Source organism: Patella vulgata, chromosome 1 (genome assembly GCF_932274485.2).
Source record: "Patella vulgata chromosome 1, xgPatVulg1.2, whole genome shotgun sequence".
Classification (NCBI taxonomy): domain Eukaryota; kingdom Metazoa; phylum Mollusca; class Gastropoda; family Patellidae; genus Patella; species Patella vulgata.
Window position 1 is genome coordinate 11,608,472 of NC_065879.2, and position 27,564 is coordinate 11,636,035.

Below are 27,564 nucleotides of genomic sequence, written 5' to 3' on the forward strand. Positions count from 1 at the left end.
CGGACAGTGGTACTACGGCCTACTCTTATATGTCTTTGTCAGGCCCTCGCTGGAAATCTGGAATGAACTTTCTCGGCGAATGCAGGGATCAAACACCCGACCTCCAGGCTAGCGAGCCAGTGTCTTACCCACTTAGCCACCTTGATACCCATCCCATATATACACAAAGACATTACTTATTTATGTAGCTAAATATTTGATATAAAAACAAATATTAATACACAGATGGCCATTCTTTTGACATACACAGTTTATTTCTTTTGTGTTGATTCCCCAGTTGTAATGACAAGGAATAGAGTCACCTGTCCAACCTCGTCTTCCTGTTCCCCCCCCCCCCCCACTACGCACAAGCAAATTATTGAAATAGAATTGACCCAAATGACCTAGTTTGTATGAGTGGATGTTAACCCCATTTCTCTCCCTCTCTCTCTTTCTCTCTCTCTCTCTCTCTCTCTCTCTCTCTTTCTCTCTCTCTCTCTCTCTCTTTATTTCTTTTGTTTTACATCATCTGCAAAACAGATGATAAGATTTTCACAGTTGGCCATTCTGATGACTTTCACAGTGTATTTCTTCTGTTTTACATCATTTGCAAAAAACAGATACGATTTTCACAGTTTGAGGCAAAGATTATTCATCATGTCTCCTCATGTTTGTTATTTAAATATCTGACAATGATGTGATCTGATCACCAGGATACCTTCATGTTTTATCAAAGATTAAAATTTCTGATCCTGTTTCTCAGGCGATTGGTTGAATTTTTATAAGGTGATAATATAAAGAATTTGAAAAGAGGCAGAGATCTAGATATGATGACATTCATCCAAATCTCTAAGTATGACATGACCTATTCAGAAATATAATTACAAATCTGGCTTTACTTTTATTTTTTAAAAAAGAAATCTTATTTCACTCAGAAGTTTTTTAGATATCAAGAGCTAAACCTCTTGGGATTTAGACCAAAATAGATATTGTATTGGTTGAATCTGACATGTCATTTTTATAGTCACCCATACGATTAAATTTCTGTTTCGAAAGACCAATTATGGCAATCGTTAAGCCAGCTTATCTTTGTCATCTGAAATCAAAAGAAGGGCAAATTAGCCAGTTTTAGAATCCCAGGTCCCTAAACGAGTTGACTTAACAATTTTGCACAGTAAGCAACGTTAATGGAGCTAAATCGCTAATATTGACACAAATGGGTAGCAACTCATATAATAATGTAAATTGAATGTACCGGTATATAAACTGATTTACATTCAGTCGTTCCTTTTTTTTACTGTATTTCTAATCGGTTATGTTTGGCGAATATGCCAGAAGTCTCAATCGAATGGCAGTCTCAAGCGTCTGGTTATTGCAGTCTACACCAATAGTATTTATTGCCCATGCTCTCCAGATAAGAATATGGCGTCACCGTTTCACATGGAATATGTCTAGCCTTGTTATTCTAGTCTCTTATTACAAATTTCGCTGAAACACATTATGGTACATGGTTCATGTACCGATGGTAAAATGTTTATTTTGTCTTAAATATTGGATATCAGAAGCCCATCTTTCCCAGTAAGGTCACAACATCAATGTTGATTTAAATTTACAAATAATTTGTGTTTTCAATGTCAAAGACTGTGTATGATATTGAGTTAGAGGCTTAGCTACTTTAAAACTCTTAATGAGGCAAAACGTTAAGGTGGCTTGGCTGGTAGCTGTGAATAACAGTTTTAGATGTACCTGACAAAATGTCAGGCACTAATGAAACATTACCTGACATTGTCAACTTAGTGCTGGACATGTATTAATAATATCAATAAAACAGACAAATCAGTGCCGAACAAAATGACAGGCACCAGATTAGGGCCTGACAAAGCCCGAATCTGTGCTTGACACTGTCTGTGAAAGGTGCCTTATTTCCAGGCTTGGCTGGTAGTATGTATAAAATGTAGGAACACTACACTCTCTTATTATAAAAACACAACAGTCTTAGTACCTGAAATCTTAAACTGAAATATTTTAAACATAATGCATTTTTATTGGATAAAAGCTCAAATTTGTGTTAGGATTTTAAAACTTAGCCAATGAAGTTGCTGTATTTTTAAAATATTTTAGTTTAAGATTTTGTGAATAAAGGCCTAGTTAAATATACCATTATTCGTTGCTGACTTTAAATTGACTTTGTTCTGAAATAGGTCTAATCCTATTTTATCATTGAATATTGAATCAACTGTTGATTCTTATATCCATCAGGGGAGCCAGCATATCAGACAATAATTGATTTCACGCAATAGCGCCCACCAATCAATATGGCTATAGTCATCTCGGTGTAAATGTTTAAAAGTGAGAAAAGATAATCTCGTAAATATATTCATTTATTTTTTTTTTACAATCAATACAAGGGATTTTGTGTACTTTCGGATAAAATGACCTTCTCAAATTTTACACATAGAAATGTTGTTTTGATTATCTAAATTCTAAATATGATTACTGATTTATTGATCAATTTTCGGTTTATTTGTTTAGTTAAACATTGATTTATGACTATTTAAAGGAATTAATTGTCATTGCTAGAAACTTTGATAATAACTCAAATTTTTGACTGATTGTATGCCCAAGGAGCAACGCCCTGACAAAAAGCATCGTCTAATTGTTTGGATGGGATGAAAACTAAATTCTTGTGTACGTGTTGGCGTTGACGTAAAAGAACCCTTGGCAGTTATTATTCAATGTAAATTAGGTGGTTAAACACTTCTGTTCAGACAAAAGCTTCCTTGTTACGCACAGCAACCACGTCCTCTCTTCATTTGCTCAGTTGGTGCTGAAAAATAGAGAGAGAGAGAGAAATGGTGTTTAACATCCACGCAACACAAACTAGATCATTTCGGGACTAAATATGGTTCACTTTTATTTCAATCTAAAACACAGATCCTATTTCGTTTCGTTTTTTATAGTTCAAAATTTCGTTTTACTTGTCTTTACTACACTAGGATCTGGAAGAGTTGGTATCATTGACGTGTTCTGAATAGTGTGAGGGATTAGCCAATGAAACGGTCTGTTATGGCGAGCTTTAGGCATGTTTTGCACGGAACTGTGGGTAATCCATTAGAAACATCAATACTGATTGGTTAATCAAATGTCTGACATCATATGTTCAAAGCCGCTCGTATCACCTCTGACGCGACGTATCGCTACAACTTGTCAGATCTTCATGTAATGTAGGCCATCGAAAGTTTAAAAATAAACGAAACGAAATATAGATCTGTATTTTAATCAGATTGTGTTTATTTCAATAATTTGCTTGCGCGTTGGCTTCTCTCTCTCACCATGACTACCAATACTCTTTACACATCAGATTCTGTACAGTGTAAGATAATAACCTCAATGATAGAGCATTAGTTAGAAGCATTATTTTTGTACATAATTACTGTTAACTAAGCTGCCTAGAGTAAATATAATGAAAAGTTTTAATCTGATTTCACAACCCAGTATATGATTGGGATGATAATGTAACCTAGCAAATGAATAACTGCAAAGTTTAAACAAATATTAGGAATAAATGAGTTAATGATGGATAGGAGTAAAGGCCCCCGCTTGTCTGTTGCTGTAATGATGGATAGAAGTAAAGGCCTTCACTTGTCTGTTGCTGTAATGATGGATAGAAGTAAAGGCCCTCACTTGTCTGTTATTGTAATGATGGATAGAAGTAAAGGCCCTCACTTGTCTATTGCTGTAATGATGGATAGAAGTAAAGGCTCTCACTTGTCTGTTGCTGTAATGATGGATAGAAGTAAAGGCCCTCACTGGTCTGTTGTGTAATGATGGGTAGAAGTAAAGGCCCTCACTTGTCTGTTACTGTAATGATGGATAGTAGTAAAGGCCCACGCTGTATGAATGAATGAAATGGGTTTACCGTTCTACTTTATGATGAATGGAATTTATATTTTGTTGATCTGCCTTTTTGTCTTTTTGTTGTCACAGAAGGTTATAAGTAAAATATCAGCCATTACCACGAATTAAACCTACATGTAGTAGTTGGAAGAGACATTTCAGTTGACTGAAAAAGAGCTGTCATGGCATGGTTTTGACCACTAGCAAGGAGTAAGGTTACCTGCCTAACCTTGTGGCCTATCTCCTGAGTTGTTCAGTTTCCTCCCACTAATAAAGACCTCTACATGCATGCAAATTTTGGAAAGAAAGATGTTAGTCCAGAATTAACCTAGTTATTATGCGATGTGTTGAATCCCATTTCTCCCTTCTACCACATTTGATTACTAAACAAATTAATAAACGAGTGAAACGAACTAATTAAAAGTCACACCCTGAACCCATCTTGCATTTTCACAGCAAATGTTAACAAGTAATATTTACAATTCATTAATCCTGATGTTGAGTTGATTTCACTGTAAATACCATATGTGGTTAAAACCTTTAACTTGTGTTTATAGAACGCTAAAATACAGTATGATTAATATGATTATATCCTGAAAACCTTTAACTCGGTTTATATTATTCTAAAAAAAAATATATAATTTTAAATGTTACGTAAACAAGACTAATTGCTGTGGTTTAAGGTATATAGATATATTTAATTGACGATGACTTTTAAATTATTTAATGTAAATATTATGATGATGATCTGTATGGATTGACAAATCAATGTGTGTCAAATTTTATTGTCAGATTTACAAATGTTATATTCAAGCAGTAATTAGATTATTTATTTGCTGATTAGCAGTAACCTTACGGCATCCCATTGCATTTTGATGTTAGTCTATTACCTTTTCAATAAGGTGATTGACCCATGAACTTTATCAATAAGGGGAGCCACGATGGCTAAGTGGGTGGACGCCGACTCACTAGCCTGGAGGTCACATGTTCGATCCCTGCATTGTCTGAAAAAGTTCATCAGGATTTTCCGATGTGGTTTCCCCTTGTCAGTGGTGCAGGACGGAGGGCCTGACAAGGACAGCTGTCAAGTTGTTCGAATGGAACGAAAAACCGAGGCCCGGTGTACACATTGGCGTGCACATAAAAGATCCCTTGACAGTTTGAATTCGACATAAGCATAGGCCATAGTGCTGCTGCCAAGACAAAATTTCCCTCATAGCATACTGTATGGCGTATGCCCATCTTCATTAGCCCAGTATAGGAGCAGAACGGTGGGACTTGAAACCCCATTTCGTTTCGTTTCATTAATCAATAAGGATTTTTACCCATGAACTTTTTCAATAAGGAGTCCATGAACTTTTTCAATAAGGAGTATGACCCATGAACTTTTTCAAAGTGGGACTCATGAACTTTTTCAATAAGGAGTTTGACCCATGAATATTTGGACCAGGAACTGGTTGCTAACCTCTTGTTCTTCTTGGCGCCACACTCTTCGATAAAGCCTAAGGCTCCATCAATTCAAGTTCGATGACATGAAAATTGGCATGCTTCTTCTTTGAACAATTCTGCATCGGTTTGGTGAATTAGATTTTTGAATTTCATCCAACAAAATGGTCAGTTCCTGGTCCATACTATGGTTTCCTGGTCCATATTATGATGTACTTGTTTCAGTGAGGAGTACGACCCATGAACTGTTTCAAAAAGGATTTTGCCCCATGAACTGTTTCAGTAATGACATATCCAAGTTTTATATTGGATAAATATTTGTTTACTAATGATTGATGATATTTATAGACCTAAGTAAATATCGTGTATTGATTGTAGATGTTAACGTCCTAGTCTATTGAAATAAACAAGAACCTGCGTACATTTTCAAGTTATGCTGACAAAGAAAATGTGCCTGGTTGTTCGGATAACACGGCAGAATGACGTGCAAGTAAAAAGAACCCATGACATTTCGAATTTGATATAAGAGTAGGCTGTAGCGGCGCTGTTCTAGCAAAATTTCCCTCATAGCACACTGCATGGTCTTTACCCTCCTTCATTAGCCCAGTCGGTGCAGAAAAGTAGGAACTTTAATGGGGTTTAACGTCGGATGGCACGGTAGAATAACGTCCACCTGAGTGCATGTAAAGGAACCCTTGACAGTTGGAGTTGGAAACACATGTGTTTTTTTGTACGATATCTAGTTTTACTTAATCCACTCTAAAATGTACTCAGGTTTCTTATTTAGCATTTAATTAAGAAAACAAAATCAGAATATTTGGGCAAAAACCATAGATGACTGGTTTGTTTATATTGATTACAGAGAATGTGGAACATTTTTAAATCCTGATATCTTTGTAAATACTGAACATAACTCAACCATTTTTGTACTGTTATTCCTTTTAGAGATTCCTATATTACTAGGGATTTATATTCCGTCAAATTACAATCCAAACCATTATGCTACATTTCTTATCTCTGTTATTTTCTGGAGGCATAAGTTTATATATTGATCTATACTGTATTAAAAATATCAGCGCTGAAACACTGTGTCTTCTTCTATCAGTGCCAACAATTTGAAGCTTATCTCCTACCAAGGGTAATTTGATGTTATTGACATAATTGTAACAGACATGACTGCTGAAACGTTAGAAAAGTTGCGATTCACATTCTGCTGAAAATAAATTCAGTCAAACAGAAAATTGAATTAGTAACCTCAAGAAACACAGTGTTTTGCAGAATGATATAAGATTTATTGATTAGTTTATGTAGGCCCATGTGTCGAAATATGGCGAGTCTTGTCAGTCAGTCATCCACAATTTCTAGTGATTACATTTATCATGAGACCTTTTTAGTTGAGGCGACTATATGTGTTCTCTCTCCATCTGTTTGTCTGTCAGAATTTACAGAATTTATACCATTGATCTCAATACATATTTGGAGTTTATATTTTTACAGAAATGTATCACCCTCTTATACTAGAGACAGGTTTTTGTCAAATTTAAACTTTAACTGACCCTTCCAGTAATTAAAGCAGCTAAGTCTCTAAAGGGGCTAAATTGCTAATATTTGGGACCTAGAAATTGACACAAATGGGTCACAATGCATATAATAATGTAATAGGAATGTATATAAACTGATTTACATTCAATCTTTTCTGTTTATACTGTAATTTCTAATCGGTTATGTTCGACAAAATATGCGAAATTGAAAGGCAGTCTTTGCTGTCTGGTTATTCTAGTCTACACCTGTAGTATTCTCCTGTGGGTAATGATTAGGCTTGTTCATCGAGTCGCTTCATTACAAATGGCGCTCAAAAGGATTCTGGCACGTGAATTGTGTGCCAATTTTAAAATTTTCATTTTGTCTTAAATATTGGATATTTCAGAAGCCTATCTTTTCATGTTAAGATAACAACATCAATGTGTATTTAAATTGACCAGTAAGTCGTGTTTACAAATTCAAAGACTGTTGATGATGCCGAGTTAGACACTCTTGCTGGCTTGACAGCTCCAGAAAATAAAAAATAGCCTTATTCTAAGTACTAGATGTGTTAGTGTCCTACCTGTTGTGTAAATTATCCATTAAATCCTATTTTACTTGTCCAGAGGGTTCAAAAATATTTTTAAATCCAAGTCACATTTGAAAAGCTTTACGTCAGGCTTTTCAAATCATTTAGTTGAATTTTTCCAATTTTTTAAATTAGGTGTGTTAAGATGAAATTTGTATCATCAATTAATTGGAATATTGTAAAATAGTGCAATTTGTTGACCAGAATAAAGATTGGGACATATTATTCAGTTACAACAAGAGTGGTATTGAGCCTTTAAACAGAGATAAAAAAAATGGTTATTATTTAAGAATCACAATTATTATCGGTGCTGTTAGAATTTCTTAATTGATATTCATATTCACCAATTAGTGTGATTAACAGATGACTAAGAATGACACATTATTCTGGTTTGCATGGGCGTTTTGCTACTTTAATAAAATTGTTCTGTTCTCTCTTATCCCTTATGTGTGTTCTAATCTCTCTTCGTCCCTCACAAAGTTTACCCAGATTTTCTGGCATGGTTCCCCCTTGTCTGTGATGCAGGACAGAGGGCCTGACAAGGACAGCTGTCTAGTCATTCGGATGAGACGAAAAACTGATGTCCCGTGTACACATTGGCGTGCACATAAAAGATCTCTTGACAGTTGGAATTCGATATAAGAGTAGGCCGTAGTGGGCTGTTCGTGCGAAATTTCCCTCATAGCACACTGTATGGTGTATGCCCGTCTTCACTAGCCTAGTTTGGAGCAAAACAGTAGGGCGTTAAACCTCATTTCATTTCCTCCCTCACAACAGCATAGTCGCAAAAAGACCTTATTTTTAGAGCTTCTATAATAGCACCATTAAGACCAAATATGATTTGAACTAGGAAGTAACTGTTACATTTATTTGATAATATCATTTGAGAGATTTATATTAATTCAAATTTCTGGTTCCAGCAAAAATAAATTGACAATTTAATGTCACAGTTTTTTTATGTAAGTTGACATTATTAATTCTGCTCAGATTCTGTCTCCACTAGAATAGATTTGCCAGACAGAGGGACGATTTGTAGTTAGATTGAAATGAAAAACAATCCATAAATGTACAATCAGCTGTAGTCATCAAAAATCATTGATTTTGTGAAATGTTTCACACTTAGTTTTGTCATTAATACATTTCTGAAATGGTAACAAAATTAATTATCCTTCTAAAAAGCGAAAAAAAATCATATATCCTTTTTATATGTACAAGCCTGGACCTAAGGCACCTGTCACAGACTTTGTTAAAAATACATTATGCAAGAGCTAAATCTGCCTATTGTAGGTCTTCCTTTGGGCCTGAATGTTATATAAATTATTAATTAGACATTATTTAACTTATCCACCAGGCCATAATCAACTCTCGATGGCATCAGATTTCTCTGATATTAAATAGATTAGAAAGGTTCAGCCATATTTTGATTTAAGCTAAAAATGGAGGAATGAGACAAAGCTTCAAACAACCAGTACAGTGGTTGAAATTATTGCACACGTCTTGTCAAACCTTCAAAAGCTAATATCTTCACTCGCAATAGAGTAATTTGAATGAAATTTTCAAATTATTCATTTTACATTATCTATTTTTGAACTATTATATTATAGCAAGAATGGCTAGCTCTTTATCTAAATCTTACATAATGTATCTTTAAGTACAAATTATGACACAAAATATATATAAGGCACCTGAAGACTGGGATCTGCTAAACAGTGCACTGTGAGAAATTTTTACCAGGACATCAGCGTTTCCGCCTATGCTTCATCAAAATCCAACTGTCAAAGTTTTTGTTGCATGCACATCGAGTACACAGCTGGAGTTTGTTTTTTATACGCCCACATAGAAATGTGGTCGTATATTGCCGTCGCCCCCGTCCGTCCGTCCGTCGGTCCGTCCGTCCATCCATCGTCCACAATTTCTTGTGAACACTCTACAGACTACATTTATCAACCGATTGTTTTGAAATTGATATATGTTGTTTGTATAAGTGAGATGAAGAAGCCTATTTAATTTCAATAACTTCTGTTAATTTCTTCTGGAGTTATGGCCCTTGTTTTACTTTGTTGCACCTTGTGAATGCTCTAACGACAAAAATTATCAACCGATCTGTATGAAATTCATATGCATCATTTAAAGTAGTAAAACAAAGAAGCCTATTGAATTTCAGCAATTTCCGTTAATTACATCTAGAGTTATGGCCATTGTTTCACTTTGTTGAATCTTGTGAACGCTCTAATGACAAAAGTTATCAACCGATCAGTATGAAATTGATATGCATCATTTAAATTAGTGAAATGAAGAAGCCTATTGAATTTCAGCAATTTCCGTTAATTTCTTCTGGAGTTATAGCCCTTGTTTCACTTTGTTGCACCTTGTGAACGCTCTAACGACAAAAGTTATCAACCGATCTGTATGAAATTTATATGCATCTTTTAAATTAGTAAAACAAAGAAGCCTGTTGAATTTCTGCAATTTCCGTTAATTACATCTAGAGTTATGGCCCTTGTTTCACTTTGTTGAATCTTGTGAACGCTCTAATGACAACAGTTATCATCTGATCTGTTTGAAATTGATATGCATCATTTAAATTAGTGAAATGAAGAAGCCTATTGAATTTCAGCAATTTCCGTTAATTTCTTTTGGAGTTATGGCTTTTGTTTTAATTTGTTGCACCTTGTGAACGCTCTAATGACAAGAGTTATCAACCGATCTGTATGAAATATATATTCATCATTTAAATTAGTAAAACAAAGTAGCCTATTGAATTTCAGCAATTTCCGTTAATTACATCTAGAGTTATGGCCCTTGTTTCTCTTTGTTGAATATTGTGAACACTCTAATGACAACAGTTATCATCCGATCTGTTTGAAATTGATATGCATCATTTAAATTAGTGAAATGAAGTAGCCTATTGAATTTCAGCAATTTCCATTAATTACGACGTGAGTTATGGCCCTTGTTTCACTTTGTTGTACCTTGTAAATGCTCTAACGACAAAAGTTATTATCCGATCTGTATGAAATTTATATGTATCATTTAAATTAGTAAAACGAATTATTAAAACGAAAAAAGCCTTTCGATTTTGAACAATTTCTATAGATTGCTTCCAGAGTTACGGCCCTTGTTTAGATTTTAGAACCTTGTGAACCTTCAAACAACGGAAATTATAATGTCATCTGTATGAAATTGTCTATCAAATTCCCCTAATTACCTACAAAAGAATAAATATGTGACAACCCTTGTCGACTGCTCGGACGATTTAGCTGCTGTGGGCGTATGTTTGTTGCCTGGCAACCTATCTTTGTTTTTAACAGGATATTTTTCTTAACTTAGCATTAGCTTGTTATGAGTAATTCACTAATGCTAAATGGGGCTTAGCTATTGTTTATATCATGTTAGCCCGGATGTTTTCAGTAAGAGGGATATAGTTTCATCTTTCACTTCTAACTTTGTTCAGCTACCCATTACCGTAGTTCCACTTCAAAACAAAACACAGTCTTTAACTTAACTTTAAGCTGATCATTGATCAGGAGATCACGTGGCTAAGTGGGTAAGACGCTAGCTCGCTAGCCTGGAGGTCGGGTGTTCGATCCCTGCATTGGCCGAGAAAGTTCATCCAGATTTTCCGGCGTGGTTCTCCCTTGTCAGTGATGCAGGACGGAGGGGCTGACAAGGAAAGCTGTCTAGTCGTTCGGATGGGACGAAAAACCGAGGTCCCGTGTACACATTGGCGTGCACGTAAAAGATCCCTTGGCAGTTGGAATTCGATATAAGAGTAGGCCGTAGTGCCGCTGTCCGGGCAAAATTTCCCTCATAGCACACTGTATGGCGTATGCCCGTCTTCATTAGCCCAGGTTAGGAGCAGAACAGTAGGACGTTAAACCCCATTTCATTTCATTTGATCATTGATCAGGTTTTTACCCCCAAAATATTTTAAAGATACTTTCGGGTGGTTATTTCCAATAAAGTATGGAAAGTGGCTATCTGATTTAAACACGTTCTAGTTGATTTCAGGAATTAGCCAATGAAACAGTCTGTTACGACGAGTTCTTGGTGTGCTCTGTATGGAACTGTGGGTAAACCCCCAAAAATGTCAACGCTGATTGATTAATCAATGTCTGACGTCATGGGGTCAAAAGCCGCTCATATGACCCCTGACGCGACCGCCCAATACACTGGTCAGATCTTCATGTAGTGTAGGCCATCGAAAGTATAAAAAACAAAACGAAATATAGATCTGTATTTTAATCAGATTGGGAAAGTGGAGACTCCCCATCTTTCTAGAAAAATACTGGTTTCCTTGAAAAACACCCATGGAGCCATGCACAGGACAAAAATGAGAGGGTGTCACTAATTAACAGCCTGATGCTTAAGGGCTGTCTGCTCGAGTGATGTCAAGGGTTGCACGCGAAGATTGTCTGATCTCTCAGCATTAGGGAGCGCTTGATGTGTATGTGTCAATAAACTTGATGTTGAGCGACTTAGACGTACATGCAAACATTAGTATTACAGGCTTCCAAAGACTTGTAGGCACATTCAGCAATCAGATCTTACCCCATTGATCATTTAGTTTACATTATGTCTACACACCGCTTATTACAGGCATGTATCTGTACTAATAGTATTAGTGCTTATAATAATATCGATCAGATTATTCATTTACTATTATTCATCATTTTTATACGCCCACATTGCTTGTGGACGCTCTAGAGGCTAAAGTTAATATCTGATTGACTTTAAATTTATACACAGTGTTTAAGGTCTTGAGACGAAGAATCCTATTGATTTTCAGCGATTTCCGATTATTACTGCCAGAGTTATGGCCCTTGATCACTTCAAAAAATCTTGTGGACGCTCTAGAGGCCAAAGTTAATATCCGATTGACTTTAAATTTATACACAGTGTTTAAGGTCATGAGACGAAGAATCCTATTGATTTTCAGCGATTTCCGATAATTACTGCCAGAGTTATGGCCCTTGTTCACTTTGAAAAATCTTTTGGACGCTCTAGAGGCCAAAGTTAATATCCGATTGACTTTAAATTTATAATCAGATTTTAGTGTATTACTATTATAAATGTTTCATTACCGAAAATTAAAAATATGCGACAACTCTTGTTGACTGCCCGGACGATTTAGCTGCTGTGGGCGTATGTTTCGTTGCCTGGCAACCTATCTTTCATTCTATCCGTACAGCTAGACTTTCATTCCTTGCCAGGTCTTCAGTCGTTGTTGTTTATATTTTATTAGAGAGCCAAAAAAGCTCCCTTTAAAGGAGCTAAATCGCTAACATTTGGGACCTAGAAATTGACAAAAGTGGGTCGCAACGCATATTATACTGTAATATGAATGTATATAAACTGATTTACATTCAATGTTTTCCGTTTTTACTCAAATTTCAAATCAGTTATGTTTGGCGAAATAAGCCAGCAGTCTCAAGCGAGTGCACATTTCTAGCGTCTGGTTATTCCAGTCTACATACGCTGTTTGATTTGGTGCAATGTGTCTAGCCTCGTCCCTCGAGTCTCTTGATACAACTGGGGCTGAAGCGCATTATGGTACACGATTCATGTACCAATGGTAAAATGTTTATTTTGTCTTAAATATTGGATATCAAAAGCCCATCTTTTTCCAGTAAGACCACAACATGAATGTTGATTTAATTTGGCAAATAAATCGTGTTTTCAATGTTGAAGATTTTGGATGAAATTGAGTTAGAGACTTAGCTACTTTAATGAACAAATTGAAAAAAATCACTCCCCTAAAAAAAACTCTTCCAGTTTCAACAAGAGTGATTTAGAAATTAAGGAGAGTGATTAGTTGTATGTATGGGAAATGGTTCTGAAGATGAATAACTTCGTGTAAGGGGTCATTCCTGGTTACATAAATGGTAATAAACATCGTCTGCTAAATAATAGCACTCGTACGGTCAAGTTAAACTTTTGCTATCATCTTAAACTACTTACAGTATTCCAATAGAAATACTTGTCGACATTTCTAAATAAATATATGAGCCACTGAGACTCGCTGAGATGGGGGAGTTGGATGGCCAAATGGTTAGCATGTGCATGCTGTATCATGAGGCCTGTCATTGAGTTAACTGGTCTGGTTTCAAATCCCTGGTTGTACGTGACAAGGAGTAGGGTCACCTGTCCAATCTCGTTTTCTCCGGGTCCTCCATGTTTCTCCCACTGCTAAAGACCCCTATGCGCAAGCAAATTATTGAAATAAAATTGAATCGTATGTTAGTTCTGAAATGACCTAGTCTGTGTCGAGTAGACGTTAAACCGTATTTCTCTCTCACTGAGATGAGGAATTAAAGCTAATTGATTAGGTTTGGCACCTAATAAAAAGCTGCCCCAAATTTGATTTTGTGCAAGCCCAGGGGAGCGAGAGCTGTTGCACCCCTTTCGTTCCAAGCTCTTTGATACATTGTTCTTTCTTTAGTCCAGTTTTTTCGTTTATAAAATTCCATCTGGTAAAATTGTGTGAAAAGAAAATAAAATTATTCAACAATAAGGAGAAAACCAAATCCTCCGATTTCCAATTGATTATTTCTGACTTTCTGCTTTCCAGTTAGATTTTGATACTAAGGAACAGATTTAATTGCAGCAATCAGAAACCTTTTTAGTACCAAGTTTTTTTTAAATATTTTGCTGAAACCTTTTAATTTGATATCATGGCTTCTGTTATTCTATCAGATTTCAATATTACACAGGTTAAGCAACAGAAACTATTAAAGTGCCCTGGTCTTGGGGTTTTTTTGGCGCTGTAATCTTTTGTTTAATTTGATTTTGTAGCTTTGAGATAAAAAGTTCAGATTTAATATAGGTGACAAAAGATATTAACGTTTGATCATCATGCATGTATTCAAGCTATTTTACCCAATAGGTTTCACGATGATACATTACATATACTTACATGATTTAATCATCTATCTAATTAATTCTGCTTATATTGAATTTTTTACTGAAATGATGCCTGAAACAATCTCAGTATCCCTGTTTTTTTTAAATTTACACACAAAAAAGTGTCTGAAAAGTGTTAAAGTTATGTATGAGGTTAAATATTACATTCCCCCCCCCCCCCCAACCCATTAGGAATGAGATTGTGTGTCTGACTTTGTAATCCTGTATCTCAGTTAAAGGGGCATTATGTAAGATTAGATATAGAGCTGATGGTTCTCACTATATTAGATAAAACATAGATAATGAAAAGGGAATATGTTGAAAATTTCAGTCAAATTACTTCGCCCTGAGCCTATTTATCTCCCCTCCCTCTATCTCTGTTAAAGTCAAACCATTTTGATTAGAAATCTCCCCTCTATCTCTCTCTGTTACAGTCAAACCTGTCTGATTAGGTTTAGCCTTATAACATGTAGAAAATAAAAAATGCAAACTTAATTGATCTAACGGCTCTTTCACGAATCGGTCCATAATTTGATCAAGGTATGAATGATGAAGAAGACATTTAATATCAGTAGGATAAAGTTTTATGGCTGTACAGGTCGATCACTTGCTGATCGGTCTAGTATAAATACGACTTGATGATGGTGATTTACAGTTAGTTAATTTAATCAGCGAGACATTGATAAGAAAGGATCACAGCTCGTTTGCTCAATTTGTCGTCTGTAAGATTAGACTGATTGACCACCATTAGTTTTTTCCAGCGTTAAAACATCAGGGAATGGCTGGTTGTTTACTTTGAAGTGAATTGGTCGTCCGTGTTTGCTTCAGGGAATAATAGAAGTGTTGAATTAAATTGATCTCATCTCAGGAATTTTACCTCTCAAATATCATCTAGTATTTTGAATTTTTAGGGGTTTTCATAAATAATACAACTTTTGATTCTTGTGAACAATAGAAAATTAGAAATAGTCCATACATTCCCTTGTTTTTATTCATTCTGTACTTAATAAAAACATGGTAATGCACAGACTTTTTCTATTTTTTTTCGTTTTCTCTTATCTAGTGACAATTATTTTTTTTAATTGTCCAATATCCTCCCATCCTCCCAGAGTCTCATATAACAACTTTTGGTCTTTGAAGAAATTATTAGTGAGCAGAAATTCGCCTGTCTATCTTTTATCACTCGTCACTTCAGTCAGTTATATAGAAGGATAACTTGTGTTTTGGTTTTGCTTTCGTCACTTCCGTTTCTTGAAATCTCAATTACTCATCTATCGTAGTGATGATCTCTTTGTTAAAATTATATTTGGAACGTGTTTATCCAGTTCTGTGACATATATATGATAATGACAGACACTCAATATTGTCCTTTAACTTCATACATCTTATCAAGGCTTTCAAATAATACACTACATTTTTCGGCACTAATTTCGGTTGGTTCCTGATCCAACAGGGAACCTCTCAGATTCTTCGATAGAAAATATCATAACCAATACGAAATTGTGTATTTTCCAACTGAAATGTCTAGCTGTGATAATTGAGTTGCAAAGTTCAAGGATCTTCAAATGTCAAGTTTGCTGAAACATTCTACTTTTTGTGTATGATTACGCAATGACCCACTTCACATCTTAGTCCAAAACCTTTCTAATTTACTTTTTGTTCTTCTATTATGCTAATAAGGTTGCTTTTCTTTGATTTTCCGTGATTTTTTGAACAAAGAAAATAGCCTTCAATGGCTGTGAACGAATATATTCCTTAAGGTGTTTGTATCACATGACTGATTGTTGTGACTGTCATTAAATGCTGACTAATTGAAAAAGAAATTCGGTGATGACCTTAACACAGACACCAAAAGATCTATGAATAAAAGAAAACTAAAGAAAAGATTGGCTGAGAATCTTTGGTATAGAATTACCCGAGTGATTGATTCTGCATCAGTGTATTACCATAGAGATTTCTTTGATAGATTCCAAACAGGCTTTTGTTAAAACTTAATCAGTTGTCTAGAAAATATAACAATTCTTATTGAAACTGATCGACTGTTATCCATTGTGCATCGTTACACAGAATATTGTAATTTGAGCTGAAATCAGAATTGGTGTCTTCTAACTTGATTAATTAGTTGATAACAAAACAATGGCATAATTATTAGATATTTGATAATGTGCTACTTGAAGTGATGATGGTGAATATGTCTTGGATTACTTGGAAATAAATGAAATGAAATGAGGTTTAAAGGGACTATCCTGATTTGAACAAAGACTACAAAATAAAAGTCCGAGTACGTATGAACTTTAAACGCCAAAATATAGAGGAATGTTGTATATACCCCTTCTCAAAATTTTAGCACAAAATAATGATTCGTTTGGACGTGAACTTCAAAACTGCTTATCCGGACACGTAACCCTTTTAAGATTTCGGGTCAATTTTTTGACGGGTGACCTGATAATCGATTCCTGTTCCTTTTGAGGTTCATACAGTGAATGACCCAAGGGGGATGTGCTATACTTGATAACGAAAGGTAAATTTCACCGACACATTATTTTTATAAAATAAAAGTCTTGGTTTTATCCAGACACCGCATAATACAGCTTGGGACACTGGTTTCCACTTCCAGATGAAGATTGACAGGTTTAAGTTATTTGAAAACGTATCACATATATTGAGTTAGTTGCTAGGCCCTCAGGTAGAGGCTTTTATGGGATTTTAACTCAAAATTAAGCAGTTTTATTCTCCAAAATATTATCAGGATTGGCCCTTTAATGTTCTACTGTTCTGCTCCGTCTGGGATAATGAAAACGGGCATACGCCATACAGCAGCTCTACAGCCTACTCTTATATCAAATTCCAACTGCCATGAGATCTTTAACGTGCACGTCAATGTGTACACAGGACCTTAGGTTTTCGTCCCATCCGTACAACTAAACATTTGTCCTTGTCAGGCCCTCCATCCACCACTATTTACAAGGGGAAACCATGCAGGAAAATCAAGAAGAGCTTTCTCGGTCAACACTAGAATTGAACCCGCTACCTCCAGACTAGCTAACCAGCATCTTACTCACTTAGCCACTGTGGCTCCGGGTTTGCTTGAGTCTTGGTGAATATGTCCCGGGTTTGATCCCAGTGTTGGGTGTGAAAGTTCATCTCTGTTTACAAACCTGGTTTCCCTTTCGTCATTGGTGCAGGATGTAGGGATCTGGCATTGTAATACATCTACTTATTTGGCTGGGACAACAAGCATCTGCTAAATGTACTCTTAACCATAGATTTGGGGGCTGAGCAATCAAAGTCGTATGTTTTAAATTGTTAGGACTGCCAGTCTTAACATTGGTCTAACATCATGGATTTTTTATCAGGTTATCGGTTATCATGTTCCTTCCTGTCCTGTGCTAAAGACCCTTGCATGCAAGTGTCTTATTGAATAGATTTGATATCTGAAAATGACATATTGGTACTCTCTCTCTCTCTCTCTCTCTCTCACTGACTCAACCAATGTTCCTTATATTTTTCCTTTTTGTAGAAAATAATTTGTGATTTAGAAATATTGTTTTTATATATTTTAGGTTTTAACAAGAGACAGTGTTACCGTATCTGTGGATGCTGTTGTTTATTATAAAATCTCCAATCCAACAGTTTCTGTGGCTAATGTAGCAGATGCTGCTCATTCCACACAACTTCTGGCTCAGACAACTCTCAGAAATGTGCTTGGTACCAAAAATTTGACAGAAATTCTGGCTGAAAGAGACATCATTAGTCAGGACATGCAGGTGAGATTCATATATCAGTTGTTGAAATTGTGCATATTAGAGGCAGAGCCAGGTTATTTCAACCGTAGGACAGGGGGGTGGGCCTTGTAAAAATTCCTGGAGCAATTCCTGATTTGGAGTAAGTCCTACATAAGGAACACAGTCAAGTCTGCATCTTAGCATTGATTGGAAAGGGCTAAAATTGGCTCATGAAGTTTGGATATGTCTAGATTTAATTCAAAAGTATTTGAATCTATTTAAGTTGTCGTGGGGGGGGAGGTGCGGGGGGGAGAAAATATGGCCCAAATGTTACTTAAAATCTTAAAATCCATTATTTGTAACTGACATTGAACTACAAACACCAAGAAACAATTTCGAATAGGCATGAAAAATTATCGTAATGTGTGAGGTCTCAAGATCAGAATTATTTTAATTCCACCTAGATATTTACATAAATGATGACATAGGGCTGTCTTCAAGAGGTTATAGGAGTCATCTGTTAGTGTTAACTTGTTACTGTATCATGTCAATAAATGACAGTCAGTTACAGGGCTGTCTTTAAGAGGTTATAGGAGTCATCTGTTAGTATTAACTTGTTACTAGTTACTGTAACATGTCTATTAATGACAGTAAGTTATATTAATATGTACATAAATAATACCATGATGTCTGTTTTATTTAAACAAATCTATGACAGTTATTAAGGTAAATGAACACATTTTTTTCCCCTAGATTTGACAAATAATTGGATAATAATGGGATAAAAACTTCTTGTGATTTATTAGTTTTTGATGTTAGGCCATGCACAAAAAATAACATGCTTCCCAGACATTCCTTCCATAACATTTGATGCGGGATGGAGGATTTTAGTTTTGTGGTTTTTATTTTGTTGAAAGTAGTGTCAAAGGGATAAATGACTTACCACAAATATCACATTTTAATACTGTAACCCTGGGGCCTGTTTCACGAAATCTTAACTAAAGATAAAATCTAATTTTAGCAGATACTTCAATTTTGATTGGCTAAGCACTAAAATCAATCTAATATTATCCAATCAAATTACTAAAATTTGGATTTTATCTTAGTTAAAATTTTGTGAAACAGGCCCCTGGTATCATTTTATCTTGTGTATTTAGCATTAATTTCTTTCACATTCATTCAATATCAAATCTTTGTCGGAAAAAAGACGGAATTAGATCAGATGGACCGAACATTTTGATACAAGTTGAGCAAAGATCTGACTTGGGAAATCCGACTTACGGGCAGAAATTTAATAAGAAAAACGTGCAGGATCAAAGGGTCCAAACTATTTTATCCGAGTTGAGCAAAGATCTGACTTATACTAATCCGACTTATGCAAGGTGTACTGTACCTTCACAATAACCAATTTGTTCTGAGGAATTTAATGGCGCCAGTACCTTCACAATAACCAATTTGTTACAAGGAATTTAATGGTGCTGATATGTTCATTATAATCAAATTTTTTACGAGAAATTTAATGGTGCCAGTACCTTCACAATAACCAATTTGCTACAATGATTATTGTGTTATTATGAATGTTACAAATTTAGTCGTTCAGATGGAACGAACAACTGAGGTCCCATGTGCACGTAAAAGAACCCTTGACAATTTAGGCTGTAGTGCCACTGTCCCGGGCATATGTCTCTCATAGCATGCTGTATGCCTGTCTTCATAAGCCCAGTCGGTGCCTAACAGTGTACTTAAGACCTCATTTCATTTTGTTACAAAATGGTGAATGAAAATACCGAATTATAAAATGACTGATTAGTTAATTTATTGTTATTTTATAGAATACATTGGATGAAGCTACAGACAGATGGGGTATTAAAGTAGAACGTGTTGAAATGTAAGTCCACCATTCTATCAAAGATTTTATTTAAACATTATCAGGATTAAGTGTAATTTTATATTTAAACATTATCAGGAATAAGTGTAATTATATTTAAACATTATCAGGAATAAGTGTAATTATATTAAAACATTATCAGGAATAAGTGTAATTATATTTAAACTTTATTAGGAATAAGTGTTGTTTGGACTCTGTCTTTCATGTATTATGAAAGACAACTAAGGAGCAGAAGAGTAGGACATTAAACCCCATTCCATTTCATTTCAAATACAGCTAGTATAAAACGTTGGAAGTAGACTAATAGTCTGACATATTCATGTCTTCTGTTCTAGAACAACTCATTGCTTGATCGTAACCTTTAGCCTGTGGTACATAAAAAGGTTGACTATCCTAAATCCCTGAAAAGTAAAAGAACAGTTATCTTTTTTACATTGAGTTTTGTAGCTCATTTTTGAAACCGCCCAAGGTCACAGCTATTCTCGTGATTTGGGTGGTTTTAGACACTTGACGGAGCAGTAGTTTCAGCCTATTGCAGGTCTTTAAATTGGCTTAAATTGTTATATAAACAATTATTTAGAAATCTATTCACATGACCAAGCCCATAATCATCTCTCTAGGCCATCGGATAGCTCAGATTTTAAGTAGATTAGAACGCTTCGGCCATTTACTGGAGAAGTTAGGCTAAGTCTCGAATAACAAGTACTTTCGATGGCCTACACTACATGAAAATCTTACCGGTTGTAGTGGAAGGTTGCGTCAGAGGTCATACAAGTAGCTTTTGACCCTATGATGTCAGACATTTGATTAACCAATCAGCGTTGATGTTTCTAGGGCATTACCCACAGTTCCGTGCACCTCACGTCAAAAACTTGTCGTAACAGACTGTTTCATTGGCTAATAGCTCACATCATCCAGAACAAGCATTCTATAACAACTGTTCCAGATCCTAGTGTAGTAAAGACAAATAAAACGAAATTTTGAACTATAAAAACGAAACGAAATAGGATCTGTGTTTTAATCAGATTGTCATCAAGGTGGAATAAACAAGGAGATGGGTATGATAGTCTGCTGTAGATCAAAATTTCACTCATAACACACTGCATAGTGTATGCTGTCTTCATTAGCCGGGTCAGGGCAGAAAATTAAGATTAAATTGGAATATTAATGATCAAATTGGAATGTTGATGATCAAATTGGAATGTTGATGATCAAATTGGAATGTTAATTGGGGCTAAGCTCATCAAAAAAAATATCTAATGGTCCCCCAATTTGAAACTTGGCAATCTCGCTTTTTGGACAGTTGTGCATCAGTTGATGAACTTCAATTTTTAATATGATGGATTCATGATTCATATATATAGTCTGTCCATATATATGCTAATTTGATATTTGATTATGACATATATATGTTTTACTTTTATTTTACAGTAAAGATGTTCGTCTGCCAGTACAGTTACAAAGAGCTATGGCTGCTGAAGCCGAGGCTGCCAGAGAAGCCAGAGCAAAGGTATAGTATGAATTATAATTTGATATGACTACACTGAAATCTGAGATACAATAATTAATAGGATACACTATTTTTATCTGATTGACTTCAGATTTATACACATTTGGATGGCATGGTTTCGCCTGGCATGGTTGGATAGTAGGGTCGTCTGTTGAACCTTGCAGGTTTTCTCTTCGTCCTCCGGTTTCCTCCCACTGCTAAAGACCCCTACGCACAAGTGAATTATTGAAATAAAACTGAACCATATGTTAGTCCCGAAATGACCTAGTTTGTGTTGAGTGGACGTTAAATTCCATTTTTTGGTTTTACCAAATATTCTATATATTAGTCCTGAAATGACCCAGTGCTAGTTTTGAGTGGATGTTAAACCCCAAAATTGTGGGTTTTATCTAGCTCCCGCAATTCCCTTTCAATGTCCCCTGCCATTTGATTTGATTTGTGGATGCTTTAGCATAATCCCAGTCAGAGTAGAACATAAAAAACCCCATTTTTTTACATTTCATTTCATTTCTTTGGGACACGGTTTCCGCTTGTCAGTGGTGTGGGACAGAGGGCCTGACAAGGACAGATGTTTAGTCATTCAGATGGGATGAAAAACTGAGGTCCCGTGTACACATTGGCATGCACTTAAAAGACCTCCTGGCAGTTGGAATTTGATGTAAGAGTAAGCCATAGTGCCGCTGCCCGGGCAAAATTACGCTCATATCACACTGTATGGCATATGCCCGTCTTCATTAACCCAATCAGAGCAGAACAGTAGGACGTTAAATTTCATTTCATTTCTTTCGGACAGGATAACTGTGTGATAGCTCAAGTTAAGCAGAGTGATAAGCAATGCTTTGTGAATGGATAACTGAGGAATTAATGGGTGTCATCTATTTATTTTGTGACTAAGGCCAGGGACATCAGCCTAGCTGTTATCTTGTCAAATTAATGATATAAATATGTCAATATTCAGATTTTATTTTTTCTGTTTTAGGTTATTGCCGCTGAAGGAGAACAGAAAGCATCTAAAGCTTTAAAAGAAGCTGCCGATATTATGGTTGACTCTCCTGCTGCCTTACAGCTTCGATATCTACAGACACTCAATTCTATCTCTGCGGAGAAAAACTCGACAATTATATTCCCCTTACCTATGGATCTTTTGACTCATTTTGTAAAATGAGAACCGAAATGTCATTAACTGATTTTTATACGCCCACATTGAAATGTTGTTGAATATTGTTGTCACCACTGTCTGTCTGTCCCTTGTTGCTAGAGACGAAATTATCATCAGATTGTCTGGAAATTTATACACAGGGTTTGTTTTTTTTTAGACAGGGTGCCACGGTAATAACCCACTAACCAGGGCGTACCAGGTTCGATCCTGGTGATTTAAAGACTTAAATTCCTTCCGTCATGAAAATGCACACATTATCAACCCAAAAAAATTTAAATGTGCAACAACCTTTATAGATTGCTTGGATGACTTAGCTGCTGTAGGCGTATATTTCATTGTCTGGCAATCTATCTTTACAAAATAACAATAACAATTTCATTCAGATCATTTTTTAAGACCACAGAACTGAAAAGTATAATGCACCTTACTAATCAGTAGTGGTTACCGTGGAAACGTCTAATAATACCAGTTATGTATGTATTTTTATTTGAATGTCTTGTTATGGTTACCCTAAATGATATACACACAATTTTTTGACAAGATCAAAAATTTTAATGGAACCATTTCTTTTTTAAACTAGTTTATGTACAGGTTGTCGGACTAATGCAGTCTGTTGAAAAACCTTTGTATATTAATTCAAAGCCATCCCTTGAAGGCAGAATGCTCAACTTTACCTTTATACTTTTTATATGCCAACAGGTGGTCACTGTGCCATCTCTGTTGGTCAGGATCAGATCTTTTTAAAATTTATATATCGTCGGTGAAGTGTCAAAAGGGTGTACCTAAGAATTTCTAAAGATTAAGAAATAGAACCTTTTGCATTTCAAAATTTCCACAAATCAGAATGAAATGAAATGAAATGGGATTTAACACCACAAATCAAGATACAACATTTGGACACATGATACCCAGAACAGTTCTAATTGGCGTAGAGATACACAGCTTAGACAGAAATGTACATATTAATTGGGAGATTTAAAAAATGCGAAAAGTGTATTTGATTAATTTCCCCGAGATACACTCTTTTGACACTTCACCAACGATATGATGTTTACATTAGGGAGCTGAAGAAGCTTACTGAATTTATGATAACAACTTTGTAGAATCGCATAAATGCTGTTCTGATGTTATCGTGCAATCTCTATAAGCGCTGTTCAGATTATAGGAATGAATGCTCATCAAATACATTTTCTCTTTCCATTCATTTCTTCTTGAGTTATGGTTCTTGTTAATGCTCTCTGGCAGCAAAATCTATTGCTGAACATCCAGGTATAAAAAAAAGGTAACCAAAATTTTTGTACTTCCAAAAATACCAAAACTTCAATCAGTCCTAAAAAATTAAGGGCAGGCTTTGGAAAGAGTTGAGCATTCAGCCATTACTAATAATCTCATTATTCATTTATTAATAATTTTAACATTTAGATTCTTAAAGATATCCTCGATAATCATGGTCTTTAGAGCTTCTTCACTGGAAGATTTCGGACAATTTACAAGTATTAATTAATGTAACTGTGATTATGGTATACAGTTGCAATGGATGTTACCAAGCAATGTGTTCTGATATCAATGGCAGATTCACTGGTTGACACTCTGTATTATTTAACCTCTTGTGGATTTGTCAGGCAGTCTGAGTCTATGATTTGATTTTTTCTGATCACAAACAATACCAGTTGGAGACCAGAGAAAGGTTTCACATAATATTCTCAGACTTCAGTTAATAATTGACACAAAATTATTTGTCTTATTTTTACTAAAATATAGCCATTAATAAAACTTGGGTTGTTTTAATGTATCAAATACAGCAATAAGAAACTATGTGCAAAGTTTTGTGTTTCTGGATCAAAGATATTGAATGTGGTGTAAATTCTTAACCTCAGTCTGCCTAGTGAAATCGGGTCTAGTTCCTGGTCCCAAAATTTAGAGGATCAAACATGTGACCCAGTGCTCAAGGGAACATATCTTTTAACCAAAAGGATCATCATTTTTTTTAAAATTTACTTTTTTATAAAAGTTCATGTGTATAGTGTATTGTACATATTTACATAGAAATCTTCACTAATTTAATTTTTTTTTTTCAGTACTTAAAGGTACAATATCATAATGAAACAAAATATATGAAGAGAACAACTTCGAAATCTTTTTAGAACCAAGTTCTATGTTTTTTTGATATGATTAAAATCAGATACCAAATAGATTTCTTTTTTTTTAATGTAACCATATTGATATTTGGTTTGAAATCAGCTCTTGGCCAATCAAATTGCCTGTACTGGTATAAAGGGCTGCATTTTGATCTGATTAAAATCTGATATCAATTATGTTTCACTTATTTTTATTAGTTCTACTTTGACATTATCTTTGAAGTCGGCTCTTTAATACATGCTAACGTTTTGGCCAATCAAACTGTCTGTATTGCTATAAAATGGCTGCTTTTTATGGGGATTTAGAACCGGTAAATCTGTAAGGTTTAGGGTTAGAATTTGATTGTCTGAAACAATTGAAAATCTCAAAATTGTCATAGAAACCAGAAAAAAAAATAAACCAAGCAAAAATTGAATCTAATTTTAATTATATAGCCTGGAACTAAGCCACTTATCACAGATATTGTCAGGTACATGCTCAGGCTTTTTTAGGCCCAATTCCCATGGTGGCTGTCATTTTGTCATTCACTGATTTCCGGGGGTGTTATTGATACATGTATATTAAATACATGTCTGGCATAAAGTTACAACTTCATCAATGTCTGACAAGTTATTAATATATACTAATATTTGTGACTGTAGTGGTGGCTTTGGATTACTGTTTCCGGTTTCATAGTTATACTACTTTTATCCCAGGTGATCTGCTAGTTAAAACATATATTATGAGGTAACGCTTCTCTCAGGTTTTGCTCAAGTATATATTTTAAATAATGATATACCTATTGTATTGAGGGAGTGCGCTCATTTCTCAGGCATTAAATTACAAAATTCATACATTATTAGTGCTTATACTGACAAAATGTGACCCACTCCCACAAAACCAGGCGCTTGTCACACAACTTCATTATGTACTACAGGCACAAAAGCATAAACTGTATGGCTTCTTGTTGCTGTGAATGAGCCGAACTTAACTCCAGATGATACGACAAATTTAAAAAGAATTGCTTTTTGGAAAGATTAGGCTGTGTGGATTATTCAAATATGCTGCCAGCTCTATTTTTATAAAAATGACCAAGAGCCTGGTTATGTGGGAGCAGCTCGCAAATGATGGTGCAGTGTCAAAGACAGTGTATGCGTATTGCTTACCATCATTTTAAATTTTTGATTTAAACAACTTTTGATGTTTTAGTCGTAAAGTTGAGTGAGGGTGTGAATCAATCTGTACAGAATTACAACAGGCATAATAAATTATACCTCTATGTACATACATGATCTGCCATGCTAACCAGATCATGATAATACAGTGGTCCTTAGATAAACCTGTGGCCATCAAATTCCCTCTTTTCCCTTATAAGAAATTCAGTTGTGTTTATAAGGTCAAACACTGGAGGATGAATCCTTATTTGATCCATAACCCAGTTCAACAATTTTGACCATCATTTAAGAATGACTTTATAAAACAATGCAGATAGAATCAGGTTATTCCATACATTTTGGCATGACAAGGTGAAGCATCGCCTTCCCTACCTCGTGGGTTTTATCCTGAGTTCTAATGACATAGTTTCTGTCAATTGGATGTAATACTCCATACAGTTGGAGGGGTGTTAGGTGGCTGAATGGTTAGCACGTTCGCACTGTATCATAATGTCTGTCATTGAGTCAACTGGCGTGGTTTCGATTCTGCGATTGTACGTGACAAGGGTTTTCTCTGGGTTTTCTGGTTTCCTCCTACTTTTAAAAACCCCTAAGCACAAGCAAATTATTGATATAAAATTGAACCATGTGTTAGTCCCAAAATGACCTAGTTTGTGTCAAGTGGAGTTAAACCCCATCCCTCTCTCTCCATACAGTTGGATATCTAATTTGCATACCTAACACACACAAGTAATAAAACATCAGGTAATAAATCTGGAACTTTACCTTTAAGACAGTTCTATAGCTGATATTATTTGTTATCTTGTAAATTATGTTAATTGACTTTGTGTGAAGTAATATTTTATGAATAAAATACTGTTAGTTATAATTGTATTATAGCTTTCTTGTTTGTGTGTATGTCATATTTTAACTGGGTTTTCTGTTTGTTGTGAATTAATGATATTTTACATTTAAACAAGTTCACTTCAGGTTAAACACTTTGTTCTCCCTCTACCCCTACACCTCACCCACCTTATTCCTTAATTACCTTAACACAACCAATCCCTGCTCAATCCTCATTTAAAATTAACTGATCCTTAAAGTTGATGCCTTATTCCTTAATTACCTAAACACAACCAATCCCTACTCAATCTTCATCTAAAATTAACTGATCCTTGAAGTTGATGCCTTCTTTCTTTTTACTGGGGACTTTACCTCTGCTTCCACCTAAGAGACTTACAGGAAAAGCCAGTCGTTAATCAGAAGTGGGGTTGGGTGGCTGAATGTATCCCAAGGTCTGTTATTGAGTCAACTGGTGTGGTTTTGATCCCCTGTGTGTACGTAACAAGGAGTAGGGTCGCCTGTCCTACCTCATGGGTTTTTCTCCAGGTCCTCCAGTTTCCTCCCACTGCTAAAGACCCCTACGCACAAGTGAATTATTGAAATAAAATTGAATCATATGAATGAACTCACCATTTAGCAACCAGGACAGGCCTTATCAAATTTTGAATATAATCTTAATTTCAAAATTATCTAAGTTATTAAGACAAATTAACTCAACTTTTCAAGCTAGTGTAGAGGACCTATATTTTAATTTCAATTAGCAACCAGGATGGCCTTTCTTGAATTGGGATGGTTGAATGGTTAGCACGTGTGCGCTGTATCATAAAGCCTG

At 35.3% G+C, this 27,564-nt stretch overlaps 1 protein-coding gene across 2 annotated transcripts in view; it reads left to right on the plus strand.

Moving 5' to 3' along the window:
* LOC126808655 (band 7 protein AGAP004871) overlaps positions 1-26,783 on the plus strand; it is a 75,014-nt gene extending 48,231 nt beyond the window's left edge. For both annotated transcript variants that reach the window (XM_050533568.2, XM_050533569.2), the window contains exons 5-8: positions 17,899-18,102; positions 19,893-19,948; positions 21,380-21,458; positions 22,438-26,783. In XM_050533568.2, the coding sequence (XP_050389525.1) occupies positions 17,899-18,102; positions 19,893-19,948; positions 21,380-21,458; positions 22,438-22,623 (525 nt within the window). In that variant the 3' untranslated portion in view covers positions 22,624-26,783. The remainder of the gene's footprint in view (positions 1-17,898; positions 18,103-19,892; positions 19,949-21,379; positions 21,459-22,437) is intronic.
* The last annotated feature ends 781 nt before the right edge of the window (positions 26,784-27,564 follow it).